The sequence below is a fragment of the Agelaius phoeniceus genome, chromosome 12, assembly GCF_051311805.1.
Source record: "Agelaius phoeniceus isolate bAgePho1 chromosome 12, bAgePho1.hap1, whole genome shotgun sequence".
Taxonomy (NCBI): domain Eukaryota; kingdom Metazoa; phylum Chordata; class Aves; order Passeriformes; family Icteridae; genus Agelaius; species Agelaius phoeniceus.
In genome coordinates this window covers 7,427,122-7,448,588 of record NC_135276.1, presented here as the reverse complement: position 1 = coordinate 7,448,588, position 21,467 = coordinate 7,427,122, and the positions used below count along the sequence as shown (strand labels likewise).

General features: G+C 41.3%; 1 protein-coding gene across 12 annotated transcripts in view; it reads left to right on the top strand.

Moving 5' to 3' along the window:
* ZNF536 (zinc finger protein 536) overlaps positions 1–21,467 on the top strand; it is a 345,510-nt gene that overhangs the window by 273,736 nt on the left and 50,307 nt on the right. Inside the window, exon 9 of one of the 12 annotated variants that reach the window (XM_077184922.1) lies at positions 12,475–12,515. The exons of the other annotated variants lie outside the window; for them this stretch is intronic. Coding sequence (XP_077041037.1) covers positions 12,475–12,488 — 14 coding nt within the window. The 3' untranslated portion in view covers positions 12,489–12,515. The remainder of the gene's footprint in view (positions 1–12,474; positions 12,516–21,467) is intronic. 12 annotated transcript variants of the gene reach the window in all.

Below are 21,467 nucleotides of genomic sequence, written 5' to 3'. Positions count from 1 at the left end.
TGATGAAATATGTTTTTAATATTAAAAAAAAAAGAAGCCAATGTGAAAGCAAATTAAGGGTGTTGCTGCAGTTTTGCTACAGACTGTGGGTCTGATTCCTGAACTCTGTGAGCAGCTTTTGACATGAGACAGGAAATGTCCTCCTGGCACTTAGGGAAAGGGTGTATTGGATAGTTAGTAAAGATCTAGGTGTGTTCATACCTGCAGGAAGGAGAGGGCATGAGGATCTGGGATTGTTGGTTTATGGACAACTGATAAAGCTGAAATTGGACCACAGAGTCCTCTATCTCCTTTGATAATTGCTTTCTCAAAGTTCCTTCTAGATTTATAAATACATAAATAAATATGCAAATCTGTGTTTGGATAGTAAAGTACAATAAGAAAAAAACCGAGGGCACTTTTGGCTGAAATCACAGGAATTGAAGCAGAAGGAAGGAGTTTCTGGGTGCACCATTTTTGCTGCAGGTTGGACATTAAACAAGAACTTTTGTATAGATAAAATTGTGAGTGTGGATCTTGCTGGGTTTGTCAGGATCTCAGCACAACCCCACAAAGTTTGGATTCCCCTCGTGTGCTGCCGTCTCCCCCTTGGAATAATCTTCTTGTTTATTTGGTCACTGCAAGGCTCTGTTTTTGGAGGGATATTTTGGTTAGCATAAACTATTTGAAGACTGTTTGGAGAAAAGCACTAACCCATCCTGAAATCAGTGGGATAAAAAGCTCTTTGTTTATACTGTTACTAGTTTAATCATTTAGATGAGACGAATTTGCACTTCTAGCCCTGAGTGTGCTCTGATTTCCCTGCAAACATGTGTTGTGGGATTTGCATTGTCTGCAGTGGGAACTATACAGAGGGGAAGGAAATATTTTCCCCATCTTTTTATTTTTATTATTATACTTTATTCCCTCAATTTACCCCATTAAAAATACCAAGTAAGTAGAGGAGCTGCTGGATTTAAACGATGAAAAATATATATCAAATTATCCCGCTGCATACGAAAAGGTATGGAAGAGAACCCCAGAGAGCAGCAGCTGGGATCAGGTTTCATTCAGATGATCTAAAGCAGCGTTGTTGCAGCAAGTTGAATTTTCTCCCCAAGTGTCTGGGCCCTCTGATGTCCGGGAGGCTCTGCTGGCCGGGAGCCCGCTGACTGGCAGTGACCTTGTGATAACTGTCTGTCAAAAACGGGCACTCACAATTCAGTGGGATGAAAAATAAGCATTTGGTGCCTTTCTTTAGAAACATAATAGACAGCTTCGCTTTCACACCTCCTAATAGCCTTTTTTAAAAATAGTTTCTCTAGCAGGATGCTTTTTTAGCGCTTGGAGATTTACATGTCTAGAGCTTCCAGAATTTATTAGGATTTCTTGCGTATTGTATATGGTTTTTTATCTTAAATTTCCTGATGCCACACTGTGACGCTGCCAGTTTAGCAACTCCAGCTGTTGTGAGTCACGAGGGTAGGCTGTGGTGGTGACTGGATCACTGAGACAGGGAAATTTGTCAAGTCCAAGCATTAACCCTTTGGAGCCAGCTCTTAAGCTCTACCTGTTTCCAGAAATAGCCACCACACTGTCCTTTTCCAGAAGGCAGTGCTGGCCTCAGCTCCCATGATTTACAAGTCTCAGGTGGACTCTTTTGCTGGCAGTGGAGGTGGATTCCAGGCAGTGGTTGGTCGGGGAAGCCCATGTGGTTTTTTGGGTGTATTTGGTTTTGCCGGTTACTCTGTAGCTGTAGGGAAAGGGCAGAGCAACTTCTCCCAGGGCAGCCCCCAGGCCTTCAAATTCCTCTTGCCTTTCAGGAAAGGAGTGTCTTTTTTACAGGATCCCACTGTTATTCATTGGAAAGACGGGAACAATTTTAAGCTTCCAGGTCTGTATAAGCTCTATTGAGAGTGGAAATTAGTTGGGGCTCCCTGTGGTGTATGTGACTATGGAAGCTACAATGCTCATTTGTCCTGCTGAGCAGTTCTTGTATGTGCTTTACTGGCTGCAGAAGTTTTTTTTTATTATTTTTAGGGTTTTTTTGGGGGATTGCAAAGATCTCCAGTGGAGAGCGATGTGGCAGAACTGAGAGTTCAAGCTAACCCTCAGTCATGTGGCAGAGTCTTCCAGAGTTAGGTTAGGAAGGTTTAGATGTATGCTGAGTTAATGCAGTTGCAGAATAAATTATCTATCTGTTGCAGCCAAGAATCATGAGTCTGCATTTCAGGGCCTTGCAATGGAGAGGGAAGGGGCAGAGGAAACAGAAAAAGGGTTTAGGGGGGGATTAAAAATTAGGCACATGCAGAAAAACCTTTTTCATTTAAAACTGGATTAATGTTGCTCTGGCTCTTTGATTGAAGACAGGATAAGCCAGAGCAGACTTTTTAATTTCTTGGCCCTGTCAGTGGATCCAGACAGGTGAGGGATACACCTGAGCACTGACCCCCTGACCACCTCCCCTGGCCCCAGAGGCTGCTCTGTCTCTGCCTGCAGCAGAAGGATTCCACCAGGAGCCACCAGCCCATGGCCAGGTCCTGCTGCCATCACAGGGATGAGCCTGTTTTCTAAAATCTGCCTCCAACCTGTGGGCACAGCCCTGCACGCGGCTGGGGTGCCAGGGGTCTCCCTGTGGGCTGCAGGCTGTCAGAACAAAGCCCTGAATTTTGACTCCCTATTCTCTGTCAGGAGAGTGTCCTTTAAAGCCTCAAACCAGCCAAAAGCTCTCACACCCTCACCCTCTCCACCACCCTGGATACAGAAATAGTCAGATCTTTTTGTTCATGATTAACTGACTCATGCTTGGAAATCATCAATTTAAAACCCATTTCAGGCAAAGTTACTGGAATGTTCTTTGCATGGACATATCAGGATATTTAAATTATAAAAGTCTCCAATAGGTGCTGAAAATATCCTTAATAATTTTCTGAAGATATAGTAAATTTGCTGCTAATTACTGCTATTTGCATCCCCCACCCCCTCCAGAAAGGGTCTCTGAGAAGTAGAAAGAAATTTGGATACATAATGTGCACTGACAGCTCCTACAGTGTGATGAGGAGGGACAATTTGAGACTGTCACAGGGCTATGCTCAGCTTCATAGAGATGGGATTTCTCTACATGCTAAAGTATGAGGAAGGCTAAATAACTCACAGGTGTCAACGGCACCAAAGAATTATGTGTGTCTGACCTATGAGAGAATAAATCTCATTTCCTGCTTAAATCCACATGACATCCCTTTAAGAATAATAAAAATGTAACATTCCCCCCCCAATTATCTTTTGCAATTTTCTCAAATTTATAAAAACAAGATTTTCCAATTTTTAAATATATTTTTTTTTTACTGGTAGATTGTGCTCTTTAGTATCATTTTACATAATTTAATACAATTTGTTCCATCCATTGGTTTTCATGGAGATACAAGCTGTTCGTTTGTGAGAAAGCTGGCATAGGCACGAATGTTGGCAAAGAGTCACCTCCAGGAGTTTATTCAGATTTCAAAGTTGCATGGGGGCACCGGCCATTTTGAAGGATATAAATGTTAAGGTGGCTTCTTTCTTTATTTTCAATGATATTTATTTGATATTTTTATTTTTAAGGTAGGGTTGACAGCCTCTCCCTCCCCCCCTTCCTCAGTCCTTGGCAAAGTGAGTCATTGTTATTTTGTCAGCTGAATCGTGGTCACAGAAAATAATCTAAGCTTAAAAGAGAGGCTTTCTCTGAAATGTGTGTTATTGAATGAAAAGAACACAGGTGTTTCTTAATTATTTGTGCAGAAGGAAAAAGTGGTGCTGAGCGGATGAGCTGTAATGATTAACACGCTGAGGAGGAGAGGCCACAGCAAGTGAGATTCTCCTTTCTTCCCTCCTTGCCATCCTTTCTGCCTCCTCCTGAGTGCCACGGGCAGTGTGGGGAGGCAGAAGGGACTGCCCCCCAGAAAGGGACCTGTTTGGCTGTCAAATTTCAAATAAAGCATCCCCATGGCTGGGGTGGGGTAAGGAGTTCCATGAACCCTCTCTCTGGATATTTGTGACAGAGGGGGTAGCAGTTCCTGCTGTGAGCCTTCTCAGAGAGGGTCTGTACATCCCTGCCTGGAGGCACCAAGCCTCTTGGTCATGGTTTGCCACGACTAGGAAGATGAAAGATGGAGCTTTTGGGCTCAGCAGTCATGAAGGCAATGTGCCACCCCCTTACATCACTTCTAACTTCAGCTCTGTGCTTCCATTGCAGGTAGGTAAATTAGGTATTTTAAATTGCAATAACCAGTCAAACATTCATTATCCTGGTGTAGATGCAGGTTTGTAAGGCTGGCAGCTGAATATGAAGTTGTATTTCTGAATGAGGACCTGAGCCCACTGCCTTGCAGGTCCATGGGGATTGTGTCAGCTGGAAGCTGTATTTGGGTGCTTGGTGACATATTTCTGTCTTTGCCATATGTTCCTATAGTGCTCAGGTGTGCAGGAACCATTTGGATGGCTGGTGGTGCCCTCAGAGAGCATTGCCTTCCATCCTGTGTGCTTCTCAGAAATACCAGGAAGGAATGATGCAATTATGGAGAATAAAATACTAAACCAAAAGGACACAGGGCAGTGGAGCTGGCAGGGTGCGGTGATCAGAGTGGGAGGTTAGCCAAGAAGCTCAGCTGAAGCCACCTCCTCCTGAGAAATGTGATGAACACAGATTTTTAATGATTTCAGGTCACTGGTTACCCACGGTTCACACCAGCTCTGTAACCCTCTCCCTCACTGTGCCGATGGGGACATCAGGGCAGGAAGGCTCGTGGCTGTCTTTGGAGGGGCTCTGTCCCTTGTTCCAACCAGAAATGTGTTTTGACAGTGCCAGATCAGATGGTCCTGAGGCAGGATCAGGCATCCCATTACACAAATGCTGCTCAAGTCATTGAGGGGGATTACTCAGCTGAAATTTGTCTGGTTACTCATCAGGGTGAAGTAGACTCAAATTCTCAAATTTGTACTCTGTTACATGAAGCTGAAATGCTGTTTCTCAAAACCTTGCCACTGAATAGAATGAGCCTTCTGATTTTTCCTTTGTAATGCTTTTTTTGTGGTTTTGAGGGTTTTTTTTTAGCAAGCTCTGGCACTTCTGACTGTTGTAGGGAAGCATTCCTACAAGCATCAGTCCCAGCCCCAGAGAAAGAGCTTTTATTGATTCCCACATGTACTAAATGATACATCAGTGCAAAGCCTCCTATGGAGGAACTCCTCCAAGGTGGAAAACCCCAGAAGATCCTGTATTTAAATAGTAGCTCCCTATTCTGCATGGTGGTAATGTAATATATATATAATTTTGCCCCACTCTCCTGAACCCCATTTCAATGAGTCTTGCTGCTGTTATTGAACCACCAGCCTGATTGTGGGACTCACCTCCCAAGTCTGGTGCAGAGTGTGCTGTGTCTCAGTGGCCCTGTCGATCTGATGCCTTGTGGAGTCAGGGAAGTTTTCTTTTTTTCTGTTTCCTGGTTTTGGTGCTTTTTGTAACCCTATCAAAGCAACCATGAGCCTTGTTCTCTCCTCTCCCTGGCCATCTGCTTGAAGCATCTGGTAATCAGGTGCAAGCCCCCACATCCAGAGCATTCATGCTTAAATTTGCAGCTACCTTGCCACCCACATTGGCTTTTGTTATACTGCCAAGATGTACCTCTTTGTGCACTCGATATGAGAGAGGCTTAAATTCCACCATCAGCCTACTGAAATTGTGATGGGCCAGGGTGACATTATCACCTCTGAACATAGATATGTATCAGCCTTCTCCCATTTTTCTCTGCTAGAGTCTCCAGCTAATCTCTGCTCCAATTGCTCATCATACCCAAGCCATGTGTGTGCTGCAGAGGTACAGCTCCGAGTTGCAAATAATTTCTCAAAGAAATATCTCAGTCTAAAACATGATGATGCTTAATGTGCACTTGTCATTTCTGGGATTCTTCTTATATCCCTTTTTCCATCTGAGTAATCTCTGTGTATGTGTCTCCATATAAGAGACAAATAGAGTCATTGTTCTGCTCCATATTTTAATTCCATATCTGTATTTTAGGGACATTGCTGCCTTCCCAACAGACTGACTAAGTATTACAAACTGCCAAATTTAGGCTTTTGGAAGTGGCTGCTACTGAAATTGCCCATTGAATTTAAGAGCAGACAAATAATTTCGTCAAAAACAGAAAAGCCAACGACCTTGAGCACTATCCCCTGTCCCTTACAAAAGGATCCCTAAAGAAGAAAAGCCTCACTGCTGCTGATTTGTATTTCTGCATCCCCAGATTAGAAAAGAGAAAAACATCTTGACTTCTGATTTTCTATTGCATCAAAATTTTCATGCGTGCTCAATCTGTTAGAGTAGAAAAATCAAACTGAAGCACAACCTGGTTGTGGAAGGACATGGAGACATCAGCTATTTGCTATCTCCTGTGTTTGGATGGAAAGAGGGCCCATCTGTTTGAGTAGGACTGTTTTATTAACACAATAAGAGTTGCAGACAAAAGTCCCAGGGTGAGGTGGTCCCTGGGCTTGCAGCTGCCTCACCTGGCGCTGGGCTTGGAGAGCCTCTATTCCCATGACAGCATCCTGCAGAGCAGCCCTCCCAGGCACCTGCAGCCCTCCCAGGCCCCTGCAGCACACCTAGGGAGCCTCCCAGGGGAGGTCAGCAGCTTAGCTGTTCCTTGGCCTCTGAAAATCACCTGGGCCAGGTGTGAGATTTGCCTTGGGATGTCCTCAGTGGGGTCTGCCCAGCCCAAACTGGGACTTGCTCCCCATCACAGGCACAGCAGCAGCAGGGGCAGGTTTTAAAATTTGGTGGTGAATGTTTTAGCAAGTATCACATAGCATTGGTTTGCTGGTCCTGAGGCAATGGCTGTGGCAGCTAATGAGAAATGTAGGAGAATGGTAGCAAAGAAGTACAATTCCAGAATGATTATATAAATCAATCTCAGAAGTATTTCCTGTAGCTGAGACCAGATTCATGTGTAGAAGGGAGATGGTAAAGCACCAACTAAAAGCAGCAACTCTCTTACAGTACCTACTGCAATTAATGCCATTTATGTGTTCTTGGTATATGCATCAATATTTTTCTTCTTCCCTGACTGCCTATTCACTGTTTTCTTCTATTACACCTTTTTTTTTTTAATGTGATATTAACCCCATAGAAATAGCCATAGAAATAGCTATTACCCCATACAAACAGCTATAATGCCACTTTTTTTAATTTTAAAATTGATTAAGAAGCAGCCTTCATTGACATAATTGTTTAGGAAGTTATAAGTATTTTATTTGTGGGGATTTTTTTTTCAGCATTTGAAAACAATGTTAAAAGGTGAAGAATAAATCTGCAGCATGTTTGTTTAAAACATGCGATATTTCACCAACTCCTTAGAATTATTTCAAAGATAATAAAACTGTAATTGTTATTTTTTGAACCTGCTTGGTCTGGGTTTTTTCAGGATTTTCTCATTATGTGACTATTCCCTGACCCTCAAAATATGAACTCCAGGCAGATATTTTAGCATATGAGCAGGACACATTGCATCCATGTGTGATCTCTCAAGTTTGGCACAGCGTTGTCACGCGTTCTACGGTCTGTGAGCACCTGCCCTCACAGATCACCCAGATATTGCTCTCTGTGATTTTCACAGACTATAAGAAAAGACAGTAAATGCATTAAATATGGCTTCACAGAATTTTTCCACAGAAAGAGATGGAAAGCCTTTCTAGGCTATTGCAAAAGTCAGAAATAAATCCAGAGGGAATTTTCCACAAATGGGTAAAAAAAAAGGAGTGTTTAGAAGAGGCCTTATTGGCTTGAGTCATGAAGCTGGCTCTCTCTGAGTGCTGTGCTGTAAGTTTAGTGGGAAAAGTTTGACAGCAATTTAATTTTCATTGACAAATACTGTCATAATATTGAGGGAAACTGTATCAACAGTAGTGGTCGATGCTCAACCAGTCATATGGACTGGACGAGCTTACCATATGCTTAACTACAAACTTCTCTTGGAAAGCTCCTTTAGAACACTTGACAAGCTTAAGATACTAGTCAGTAATGAGCTTGAACAGAACATGTGAAGTTTTACATTTCGTACAGAAAATGGATTAGTGTTGATGTGTTTCCTGTACAGAAGAGATTTGTATGCTGGTATCTGTGCAGCTACAATGCCTGTGTGTATTTCCATAGCCTGAGGTTCACCCAGTCAAAGGAAATTTAAAAGTGAAAATGAAAAAAAAAAAAAAGAAAACCAAACATAATTTATTTCTTCTGCATGGCATTAAGGTGAGAATATTTTCATTTATGTTACACATAGAGTGTTTGAATTTGCAGTTTCTGGTAGTAATGGGATGCCAAAAACCACAAACCGAGGCAACCCCCCATATTAGCATGATAATTATTACAGCAGGTGATAGGTCCAGGCTTTCATTAATGTGCAGTATTACTACCTTCTCCTTGCAATGAACCTTTTAGTCTGATCACTGCCTTTAGCATTTTTTACTGTGATTTCTGTCTATAATTTCACACAGTCTGAGTATCTGAGATGGTGTCTACATCCCTGATGACAGGATCAAATCAGGTATCCAAAGATGCAAATGCTTTGTCTTGCATCTCAATGTGTTTTGGTTTTGTTTTGTTGCTTTTGGGTGGGTTTTTTGGGGGGAGCAGATTCTGATTGTACCCAAAATTAAGGAGTCTTGGTCTAAATGTGTCCTGTTCCCCCCTCACCCACTTGGCACATGGATTTTGGTTCCTGTGCATTTTGTCTTTTTTTTTTCTAATGCATTTTTTTCACATTCATAGACATATATATGTCTATATATAAAAATATGCTTGTATGTATTTAATGTATTTTTACTGTGGCCAAACACTGTGCCAGGTTAGAGACTCAGTTAGATAATTCAAACAGAAGTCTGACCTGATTCTGTCTTAATTTGCTATGTTTTGTTATCATTGAGCCATTTGTAATTTAGTTACATGTAGAGTACTTCAGTGATGAGCAAGTTTTAACAATATGGAAGGCATAATGTATGCTTACATGAAAAGCATATACAGCCTTTCATTGCACTTTGTGCTTGGGAATCATTCTCTTTCTTTTCAGTTTTGCTGTGCTTTCCTCCCTGAAAAGTAGCTCTCCTCATTAGAAAGAATTAAAAAAAATAGCTTTAAAAGTAGGAACAGAAAATAGCAGTTTCTATGCACAGTTCAGCTGTGGCATATTTTCTTAGGGTAAATATTTTGGAAACTGCTTTAATTTCCACAGTTTGCTGTTTTAAAGATATTTTTGAAGAGCAAAGGTAGAATTAAGCATGGCTTGTATCCCTTTGCCCCTTTGAAAATCACATGTGACTCTTGAATTGGCACTTTTACAGAATAGATGAGGAATCAAGTTCAGTTTTTTTGTTGGCACATTGGTCAAAGCTTCTGCCATCAAGAATAGTAACTATCCTTTATTTTCCAAGCAAAGGGAATGGATGATCCCCTCAATTCTCTCATCATTGTTTTCACCCCACTATTTCACTATTAAATTTTATTCCTTGTCTGAAGCTGGGATTTAGACTGCTTGGCCTCAAATTAGCTGGGTCTAGATGGTACCATCTGCCGAATGCACAACAGCTATTAAGATTCTTAGATTTTTAGCATGTTTTTTTTAATGTAGTCATCTGACAAAGAAAAGAAAGCAAAAACGGTGTCCAGCATTATTTATTTTATCAGCCTGGCAAATGAAGTATATTGGCATGAGTGCATTCCTTGCAGTAAGTGCCTGAGAGTACAAGTGTAAAAATGGCTTTGAAGCTTGCCATGAGATCCTGTTTTATTAACAGACATGCAAACCCACCTGCCATGGGCTGGAATTGTTAAAAAATCATAACTTGGCGTGAGGTGGCCAAACCAGGAGCCATTGTAATGGTGTGTTGGCCATGGTCTTCTGGCATGGCACATCACTTGTCTGGTTTATCTTGGAAATACTCATTATCTCTCAGTACTGCATCCCTTATCACTATTTTAACAGTAAAGAGGCAAAACCTCTTTAAGAAATGAGGATGCTGCAGGCACCTGTGGGTGCCCAGCCCTGCTGCTGTTCATCGGGTCCCTGCTCTCAGCACCCATCCTGAGCCAAACCTCAGCCCCCACACTGCAGCCTCACCTTACTGACACTCCCATTTCATTCAGCACTGCCCTAATCAACAATGTGGCACGGAAGACAAATTCCCACTATTTTCCTTTGTCCTCCTCTAATGCTGGAACAGTTTTTTCAAAGAAACCCGCAGGACCTTGCTCTACAATGCTGCCAACCTGGTGTGTCACCACCAGGTTTTTATTCATCCTGCATGAAGAGAAGCATTTATCAGCTGGTTTTGAAGCCTCATTTTGCATTTAAAAGTGCAATTATTGGACCAAAGACAATACTGTTATATGGTTTTTAAAAAAACCCAAACAACCAAGTGAAGATGATCTTACATGGGGGGCTAAGTAACTGTGGGAATTTACTTTTAGATGGAACGAGTCCAAACAGTATCATCATGATCTGGGCTGTTTTGGGTGCTTTTCAAGCATTTATTTGCATTGATATGATCAAACACCCGGTTCAGAATGGCTGCTTTAAGCTCAACAAAACGAGCACAGGGATTCACCCAGGGCGAATCCAAAATTGTGTCTGGAGCTTTGTGGCTCGTTTTTAACAAGACCTTTTCTGTGTTCACTTTTTAAACGATGACACCATACCGGGGGTTGTCGTTCAACAGATTGTTGGTTCTTTTAACAATTTGTTCAATGGAGGAGGAGGAGGAGGAGGGAGTAGAGGCAGCTATATTTGTAACTACTGTTGTTCAGTAGAATAATTGATTTTTCCAGTTTGGCAACCAATCCCCATTTTCTGCTGCTTTACTATTCCCCCCTCCTCCCTTCCCCTTCATGTCTTCAACAAAAAGACACTTTTTCCTTCCAATTTTTAATAGCAATTTGTAGTCTCAGCTTTCTTGATTGAGGAAACAGGGTCCAAGAAGGAACTAGTGATTTTCTTGGTGCTGGTCCAGGTGGGGATGAGCAGCTTCCTCAAAGGCACCGGGCTGTGTGAGCACCCCTGACTTTCTGCACTGTTAACACAGGACTTCTGTGACTCTACAGCCTTAGCAGCTCTTATTCAAGATTTTCTTTGGGGTTTTTCTGTTTTTTTCTTGGAAGTTTTACAGAAGGAAGCACGGAGGTATTGCACCCTCAGGGCAGATCTTTATGCTGTTTGTCACAGCAGATGCTGTGCCCATGCCTTGCTCTTTGAGCTCTGAGGCTCCATGCTCTGGTGGTACCTGGTTTTGTCCAGGAGCAGTTACGAGTAGCAGCCTGCCAGTCAGCTGGGACATGTTTTCTGGGTGCAGGGGAGTATTAATGTTTCTGTACACTTTGATAATTTTTTTAAAAAAGCTTTTTGCTGAATTCTGGAATTCTTAATTTTTTTAAAAAATTATTATTATTATTATTTCTATATCTGTTTCTCTACCAAGAGAAGCTCTGTTATTCCTGAGGTACATAAAGCCCCTTCTTTGGAACCACAATAAAAACATTGTTCAGCCCCTCACTCAAGGCACCCAGCAGTGTCTTATGGGGTGAATGTAGCCAGCTTCTGCTGAACTTACTCCTTATCATCCTGTTAGCTTTTGGTGTTCAGGCTTAATGTCTCAAGGACTTTTGAGTGCCTTTTTTTAATTATTAATTTAATAATTATCCCAGCTGGAGGCAGCACTCCATATAATATGCTGGCTAGGATATATATTTTTTAACCTTTTTTTGGAGGTGGAAGGTGTTTCTCCTGATTCTTGACTTTCAACCCTGCAGCATCTGGGTGCTGGCCTGGGGTGTGTGGGAGGTTTGTGCCTCTGCTGTAAGAAACTTGTGCATCTATTTGCTGCCAATTTTTTAAAGCCCTTTTAATGTAAACACATACAAATGTCTCCAAAAAAGGCCTTAAAACTCCAGTGCAGAACTGTATTTGCATGTTAAACTTAAGAACATATTTAATATATTACCAGTAATTGATTTAATGCCTAAGTAAGACTAACTATGCATAAATTAGTAAAATACTTGCAAGAGAAGTGCAATAATTGCCTTCGAGTGAATGAAGTAGTTAAGGCTTCTATTTACTAGCTTTGTTAAGCATAAATGTCTAACATTTAGACTTCAGCAATTTCTTCAGCACCAGCCCTCGAACAGTATTCAAAAATATGACTGAATTTTGCAAGTTACTGTAATTTGAGGCTTTTTCCAAAGCTTCTAAAGTCAGACAAAGAAATTTTTTTAAAAAAATAAGTCCTTTCTTTTCCTCTCTTTTTTGATTATTGCAAATTGGGTATAATAATCTTGGTTAGTTTGAGTATTAGAAAGGTGAACATGCATCATTAACAGTAGGATTTTATGAACATTTTTGTAATATTATGTAATATTTAAATTTATGTTGCTTTTTTTTTCAATTTTACATGTAGTAATTAATTTTGTCTTACTGACAGATGATTCTCAATGACTGATTTTCAAGAAAAAATCCAGACAGGTATTTTAACCCTTTGTTTTCATTCTAGATACCTCACATTCATGTGTCTGGTTGTAATTAAGGGGCTCTGTGCTTGGCTCGGTTGTGAATTAAAGCTCAGTGCTGTTTGTATGAGTTTCCATAGCTGTAACTTCATGCTGTCCTTTTTCTGGATGGGTGGTGGGAGTGTGGACAGAGATTTTTGCTTTGCTCTGTGCAAAATATCCTCATGCCATGCGTTGCCCAAACCACCCTCTCCTGGTTTTTGGGTATCCCATAGAGGAGTGTGCTGGCAGGCAGTGGGATCCCCACCTTTCCTCTCCACCCTGCAAGAGACTCTGAATCCACCTCGTGTCCCAGCATGAAGTGGGATGTTGGTGATGTTTAGGGGCAGAATGGGACAGAAATAATGTGCATGTCCTGGTAGGAGCAGATGTGACTTTCCAAGAAGCCAGGGAGGGAAGGGCAGATGTGAGGCATCCAGGACATGGCACCTGTAACACAGAGCCCTTGTCCTGCTGCTTGAGGTGGTGAACTGACTTATGTCTCCTCCTTCACCCTCCCTTTCCTTGCTATTGATCCCCTCTTAGTCTTGTGATCTGTGTATCTCCAGTATTTATCACACTGTGCTTGCAGAGGGTGACAGTGTCACATCTCCTGGGGCTTGCACTACAAATCACTGTTTTTAAGGCTATACCCTGAAGGTGTAGCCCTGAAAACACTCAAGAATTAACAGGCATTATGAGATAGGCATAAGGGCTGTCCAATGAGTTACAGACAACTGTAGACACCAGTCTGTCACTTGCACTGTGGCTGTAGTGTTGCGTGTAAATCCCATTTGTTTCCGTGGTAGTTGGAGCAGCAGAATTTCTGGCCTCCCATTTCTAGTAACTTCATGCTGGGTTTTTAAGGCAGAAACATCACCAAGAGCATTCCCTTATGGCCCTTTTTTGGGATATATTTTTTGCTTGGGAAATCATAAACCTCCCCACCAAAGTAGCTGAAGTGAGCTGGGCATGAGGGCAGACTGCAGAGGCTGCAGGGCAGTGGGGCTTCTCGGCAGCTCAGCTGGGGGGTGGTTCTTTGTGCATCCTCTGGCACCTCTCAGTTACCTGCTTTCACGTGTTATGTGCATGAAAATGTGCAGATTTTAGCCGGCTTACATTTTTTTCCTGGCCCATGATACAAATTAACAGTCTTTATTTTATAATATTTCATTTGAATAGCAGCTCTCATAGTTTTAAAGTACTGAAGGATGAAAAGTCAGGAATGTAATTGCACTGTTTGGCTTTTGTTCTGAGTGAGTCATGGTGTAATATTTTTCCACAGGTTGCTAATGCTGCCCTGGGTTGTGCGTGACATTGACTATCATCTCTGTGTAAAGAAATTCCACTTAAATTCCATTAGTGCCTGCTTTTCCTTAGCTTCAGCTCGTGCCTGCTTGTTATTGATGGGGCTGTAACGTGAGGCTACTTCAGCAGTGGTGTTATCCCTACCTGGGCTTCTAAGAAATACTGACCTGGTTTGGATTCTAGCTATCTGAGATAATTTGGTCACTTGGCTTTTTGGATGCTCTGGATAGGCCCAGTGATAAAGGTAGCCAAAGTTAGGGTATGGTACAGAAAATATTTCCTTGTTGTCCTGTTAAACAGTACAGGAATGATTTTGCACAGTTAGTCAGTTTGGAGATTCCAGAAATATCTCTGCTTCTTTTTATGCTGACATTATGTTCTAGGCTTAAGATTTTGAGTTTAATTTCTCATTTTTCACCCTGCTTCTGCCCCTTCTGCCTCCACTAAGAAGAGCGGCGAGTGTTGCCTGCCTTTTGTTCTTACCACTATGTCACTTGACATTTTTTCTCTATTGAATCATATCCCATCACTTTCCCTGCTCACTAAAAGGCAGGCTGGATTTTTTTATTTATATATTGTCCCTTCATTCAAATTGTCTGCGGCTTCTCCTCCATTTCCTAGTCTGAATAAATTTCATCCCATTTCTGCATGCTGCTGAAACAGAAGCTGAATGAACAGAGGTTCTGTAGTGATCTTTGGGGCAGGCCAGCTCTCCCCTTGCACACTCTGCTCCTGCTGTTAGCATGCAGAGCACTGTGCCCTCACATGCTGTCCGGGTCGTGATGCATTATTTAGCTCAGCCTCTCGTCAGAACTTACGGCGTTGTAGCCTGTTAGGGGATCATGTGGCACTACCTTGCAGAGAGCCCACGTAAATCACAGTCATGGATTCCTTTGATTCTTTTTTAGTTTGGTTTTTTGTTGCTTTTTTTTTTTCCCATGGGGTGTTATTTTTTTTCAAAATATTCTATTAGTTTTGTTACGTATGATCTCCCTTTTGTGAATCCATGCTGAATATCTTTAATTAAATCATAACTTTCCCTATTTTGTCCCTGATTAGTGTTTCCAATATCTTTCCCACTGCTGAAATCAGGCTGACTGGTGTTTAATTTCCTTGATCTTCCCTAGAGCTGCTGTTATATATAGGTGTCACATTAGTCCTCCCGTCCACAGCCACCTCCCCTGCTCCCGAAGATGTTCCACAGATATTTGCTAAACTATCCCCTTGCTTCTGCCTCTTCCTTCCAGATTCTGCCTGTCATCCCATCTGCAGTATTTCTTCAGCTTCTTGAAGAAGTGCATTTTTACAGCTTCAACTTTTGGATTTATTAATCTTTCTTGTCCTCGTTAGCTGCTGCACGTGTTGGTGTTTGCAGTCGCCTCGGTGGTGGGTGTCCTGCTGGGTGCCTGCCTTGGTTGCTGGGTGCATGTGCAGTGCAGGGTGGCCTCGTGCCACCCTCCCCATGTGCATCCCAGCCTTGATAAACCCAGCAATCCTGCTTCAAGTGCTGAGGCCATTGTGCTGTGCCCAGACCATCCTTCCCCTTCAGTCTCAGATCTTCTGCTTTGCTATTTTGGATTTCCCAAGACAGACATCACTTCTCTGACCCTTCATGTATTTTTGTCAGGCCCCATGTGTATTTTCTGCTGATATGAACTCATCTTTGAATACTTGCCATTTCCGTATGGAGTTGTTTCCTCCGCTCCTTTATTCCATTCAGGGTCTGCTCCTCCTCTCATTGAAGTCAGCTGGGAGTTTTGCCATTGCCTTCCTCGAGAGCAGCAGTGAGCCTGCGATTCACTGACACTTCCAGCATGCTCTCAAAATTAACCCTGCTGAAATTGAACATCGATATTGAGCTTTATATTTTAGTTGTAAATCCAACTCCAACTCCTTGAATGCTGCTTCTGTTTGAAGAATGGCTACTATGAAGTAGTCCATTAATTTTAATGTAACTCTCCATGGTTAGATTTGGGTCATAACATTTCCACTGTCATGACTGCAAAAACAACATCAATAGAAAACTCAGGTTTTCTGGATGTTTCACCAGATGCACCAAAATCTGCTTGTCCTTCTTCCCTGCCACTAGGAAACTTGTAGTCATACTAAACTTGCTCAAATAGTGTTTAGATCTTTGGGGAGAGAAAAAAGAATCTATGAAAACAAGGTTAAGTACAGGGGTAGGAGTGGTTAGTTTTTAACAGTAATATGAACACTTTTGCTTTTTCCTTGGCATTAATGCTGAGAGTCACATGCCTCTGTCCCCACAAACCATGGTGGAAATGAGCCCACAGAACCCGTGATTTCAACCAGAAAACTGCTGCTCTGTCCTTAGCTCACCCCACTGTGAGGAAGGCTGGTACCACATATGGTATGTAAGCTCACACTCACTTCTCTGAGACCATGGAAACCCGAGCATGATGGAATACATCAGGGATGGAGTGGCAGCCTTGATTGTGAATATTTTTTTGCTAAAGTCAGACACTGAATGTTACTGTAATGACATTTTATGTCTCTCCTTCTATATTCTAGCAGAGAGAGCCACAGGTGTTCCACTGGAATTACTCACACATTTATAGAATTGGACATTCTGTCATTAAATGGACTTAAAACTAAAAAGCCTTTGTCTGCAAAAGGTGGCCAATAGAAAGGGACTTTGGATTATCTGATATCCCATAACTTAATCATATGGCTCTTAAGAGTAGGGCATAAGCAGCTGTGTCTCGCTAATATGCATGCAATATGTGTAAAGTGATATGCTTTAATTCTAAACTTGTTTTTAGCAGGAAGAAAAAAGCGTTTAGATGAGGAACATTAAGATTCAGCATTAACCATTTTTTTCCTCGGGGCAAAATTATTCATCACCTGATATTTATTAAGGCAACATTTTTATTTTATTGCTCTGTACTGTAAAGAGTCTTTCCAAACATTCTCAAAGTTGTGCAGAGAAGTTTTATAGGCAGACTTGCAGGCTGCATTTAAAGTGGTTTTCAAAACTTGAGAAAGATAGATAGATATTTTCCTTTTCATAAATAGCAATGTTGTCAAATCTTATACTGGAAGTAACAGAGATAAGCAGTCATTTAATTTATTATTTAATTTTAATTTTTTTTATCCATCCTCCCACATGATATAAACTTGATTTCTGTATTGTAGCCTTAATTGTTAGTTTGTGTTGGTTTAATCTCTCTTATTTAAGTATGTTTGCTTTAATAATATTTAAAAAAACTAAGACAAAGAAACTGTAGATTAGAGACTTTATTTTCAGGGTAAAATGATACGGATAAGTGAGCGTCAACTGACCAGAAATTATTTGCTTCTGTCTGTTAGACACGTAATGGAGTCATTTAACTAGTCAAATTAGGAGCTGTAGAAATGCACCATGCTTCATTACTGAGTTCGAATGGGCACCATTTTACATTTACGTCAAAAATTATCTCATAGCAAATTAATGTTTTCATTGTGTGGGGAAGCGGGAGCTGTGCAGTATCAGCACCACCTAGAGGATGCGACACAGATGGCTTGGAGATGCCGGTCACAGAAAAAACGAACAGATTTTCTCCAAAAAGCAAAGTACTTCCAACAGGCTGCTGCCTTCCCCAGATTAGCCCTGAAAGTTTTGCTGCCTCGTTCTCTCGAGCTGTGCCTGTCCCCATCAGCTCACCCAAAGCTTTGTTTATGGCATGGATTGGGTCGAGTCTTCTGTAAAATCCTTCAATGTTGATACCACAGGTTGTATACTTTTAATGCAAAGAGATGCTGTTAGAAGTCAGAATATCACTTAAAAAATTCAGAGAATGTGGGCAAACAGTAAGAATTTCCAGGTAAGGTTACAGAGGCTAACTCATCCTTGAAATTTCCTGAAAAGCCAAAAAGTAAAAAGGAAGTTATTTAACAAATTGCATACTTTGACTAATGGAAACAGCTAGTGACTTCAAGTGTAGAAAAAGAAACAATGAGGCAAAGGTGAGGGCAGAGTTTGAGGCAAAGGTGAGGACAGAGTTTCAGCTTGAGAGAATTGTGGCAGTGAGTAACCACCATGCAAGAACTGAACAAGGTAACACAGAGAATAAGCTCTAATAAAACTGGTCAGTGAGAACTGTGAGCTGCTTAAAGCACAGAATGGTTTTGGGTGGCTCAACGTGTGCTTTCCCAAAGGGGTGGTTGTCACACAGGAGGTAATATCAATCCTAAAAATAAACTCTAACTTCTCTGTGGGCTGATGCTCCCAGGAGGGACCATGGCCCACCCTGGCAGCTCCTCCAGCAGGGCCAGGGCACTCCTGGCATCAGACAACCAGAGGAGTGGCAAGGCAGGAGATTTTCATGGCTAAGTGTTTTGTGATGAAAGACTGCAGAGGCTAAGTGCCTCTGGCAGTGTGGTTTAGTGTTTCAATAAAACTCCCGGAATTCTGGAAGGGGAAAAAAAGTTAGAAGTGGTCAGTGAAGCCTGCCTGTGTCCTGCTCCAGCAGGTCCTGCAGGAAGAGTCCTGAGCTCCAGCTCAGCAGGGGCTGCTCTGTGTCTGTCAGTGCTCCCACCAACCCCAGCCATGGCTTGGAAACCCACAGCAGGGCAGGGAGCCAGGGCATCCCCTCATCACCCAGCCCAGGCTTCTCTCTACCTGAGCCAAAAGTGTTGCCCAGTAATTCCTTCTAGGAAAGGGTCTTCTTGCACATGGAAACACAGAGAATGCTGAGCAGAAATTTGCAGGATTTGAACCTCAGTTATGATTTGCATTAAAGATATGTTGTAAATTGACCAGAATATCTAAACATGTTTTCCAGTCTTATTAAATGTTGTGCATGCATAATTGTATAATTCTCCATATTAATATTCTTAGAAGACGTTTCCAGAACAAAACAAAAACATCCACAAAGTACTTTGACACAAAGAACAGGAGCTAGAGACAAAGATGAGCTGAGGGGGTGAAATAGACCAGAATTCATTTAGTATTACATTTATCTCTGGTGCAAATGATCACTCATTAATTAAAATGTTGCTGCCCAATGGAGTTTGAAGACAAAAATTCTTCATAATTGTTTAAAGTATGTAATTTTTTTGTTATTTTTCATATTTCAATGAGTTACTCTTCAGAATTCTTTGGAAAATCAAATAATTGCCTGTGATATTATTTCATGGCTAAGTATAATGTCTTAAACACATACTGAAGTGTAAGTTCAAGAATCTGCCAGTGACTTTAGGGCCATGGTTATGATAATGCCACATTGGTAGATGATAGTCCATGGCTGTAAGCAAGTTTTCTTTTGTTCTAGAAAACGCTTTTCTTATTTTTTTTTAATGGCTGAAGCTCCTTGTAGAAAAGGATTTTTTTGAAACAACACAGAAAAAAAGTTAAGAGTCTTGTTTACAAGTACCCAGGTATTTCTTTCTTTTTTTTTTTTTTGACTGTAGTGGCACTTTACCTGTTTTCGTGAATCTTGTCTGCTGAGATAGTTCAGCCTTCATGTTATGTTTACCAAGGCCAGACTAGAGGATCAAATAATTTATAACCATTCCTGTTGGGTTTTATGTAATAACTTTGGAACTCATATAAAGTAATGATCCACAAACTCTTTTAATGTTCATTATAAAATATGAAATATTTCTCAGAACCATTGCAATTATGTGACCAGACATAACTGTTTCACACATGAGTAAATACAGGGAGGTTTAACATAACTTTATTATCTTCCTGTCTTTTCTTCTCATTGATGTGATAATACTGTTTTAATATTTTTCTAAAGAAAAGTTAAGTAATTTCAGAATCTCTATTGAGGCCTAGTTTATTGGTTTTTGTAATAGAGTACTCAAGAATAATTGTATTTATGATTAGACTGATAGAAGTAAATGTTGTTGTGCTGAATAGGGCTAAAATACCCTGAAAGCTTTATATTATTATACAAATATACACGTGTACATCAGTAGAAAGAAATTATTAATATCTGTCTGTCTGTCTATGCATTTATTTTATGCTCATCATAGTATCAGTGCACCTCCTCTGGAGACTTTCAGGGGTTTAGCAGTTATTAAAATGTCAGTGGATATAGGATGGCAAAACTCATTAAGGCTACATTAAAAAAACACATGCCTTGCTTGATACTCAGAGCTAACCTTTAATTTCCCCCTTCTCTCCTGATTTTCTTGGATTCAGACTAGACATAAAATGGGTCCTGCCACAACATAAACTCTCTGCTGAAGCTCATCAGCACTTGTTAAACCTGGCTTGGGACTTTGTGGACTTTTACAGGTTTCCTGCCCTGTTCAGGGTAAAAGGAGCCTCTGAACTTTGTAGCTGGCAGTCCTAAAACCTTTCACATCTCCTCTTCCATGTGGTACCTTCACAGGAGAGATGGACTCAAGCCTAACCCTGAGGCCCTGCCTGTGTCTCTGACTTACAGCTTTTGGTGCTAACACAAGGTGGAATAAGCCCCCCTAAAAGAACAGCACTGAGAGAATTCCCAGTGGAAGGATTCCTCCTTCCCTTCCTGGAAGAGCAGCGTGCAGCAGCAGGAGGAGGGTGAACATGTGCATTCAACTAGAAAATATTTTTGTTTGCCAACTCTAGCTGGTAACATAAAGTAACAGAATTCTGGTCTCCAGCTGAATGGTGCTGTACAAACATCATCAGAAAAATGATTCTCTGGCCAAAAGAGCACAACCTAATCAAGAACTCACTTAAAAATGTAAACTATGTTGCCCCCATTCTCCCCTTGTCTGCCTGATGTCTTTGCCCTGGGTGACACGTGGGGTAGGTGCTGTGGGTTTGTCACTGCTCTGTGCCACGCTCAGGGACAGGAGCTGTGCCAGAACAGCCCCAGGGGTGACAGGAGCCTGCATGGTGACCAGGGGACAGGACACAAAGGGGATCTGCAGCAGGGCTTGGGCTGCCTTGGTAAAGCTGAGACACACTCACAGACCCTGGGGACTTTTTTTTCCTATTTTGCCTGTCTCTGACCCCAAAAAATGGTGTGATGTGGTGCCATGGGGGTGCTTCACAACAACTCCATGGACTTCCAGGGCACTCAAAGGTTAAATCTCTTCAGTCCCACTGTCCTGCTTGCTTCTTACCACAGGTTTTGTGCAGGGCAGGGGTCATTTTCATGCATTAAGAGAATTGAATTTAGAAATGTTATTTTCAGGAGTTAGGGATAACCTGGAAGATTCCAAGTGTGGAAGCAATGAATCTGTTATACCCTGTCATTCTGAACGAGAGACAGGAATTATTTCAGAGTCCCTCTGTTGCATGGAATACTTGTAGGACATTCTGTTCTCCCTACTTTTAAATTAAAATGTCTTTATTTGTCATCATGAAATGCTGGCATGCATTGAAAAATGAGTCCAGTTGTACCTAGCAGTAGCAAAATGTGATATAACAATGATACAATGAGAGGTATAAAGTATGCAGAGGATGCAATAGAGCTGGAAGGATCCTGGCTCTCCATTTTCATATTTGAGTTTGGCTTTGTAAGATTTTAAATATTAAATATTTTTGTGGTGGAAAATTTTCTTATAAAATTTTTAAAGTTTTGAAATTCAAGGGTTGTATCTATTTTCAGTAATTTAGGTATTTTTAGTCCATCTAAATTAGTAAACTTGATCATTTTTTAAGGTTTGGTTTGGC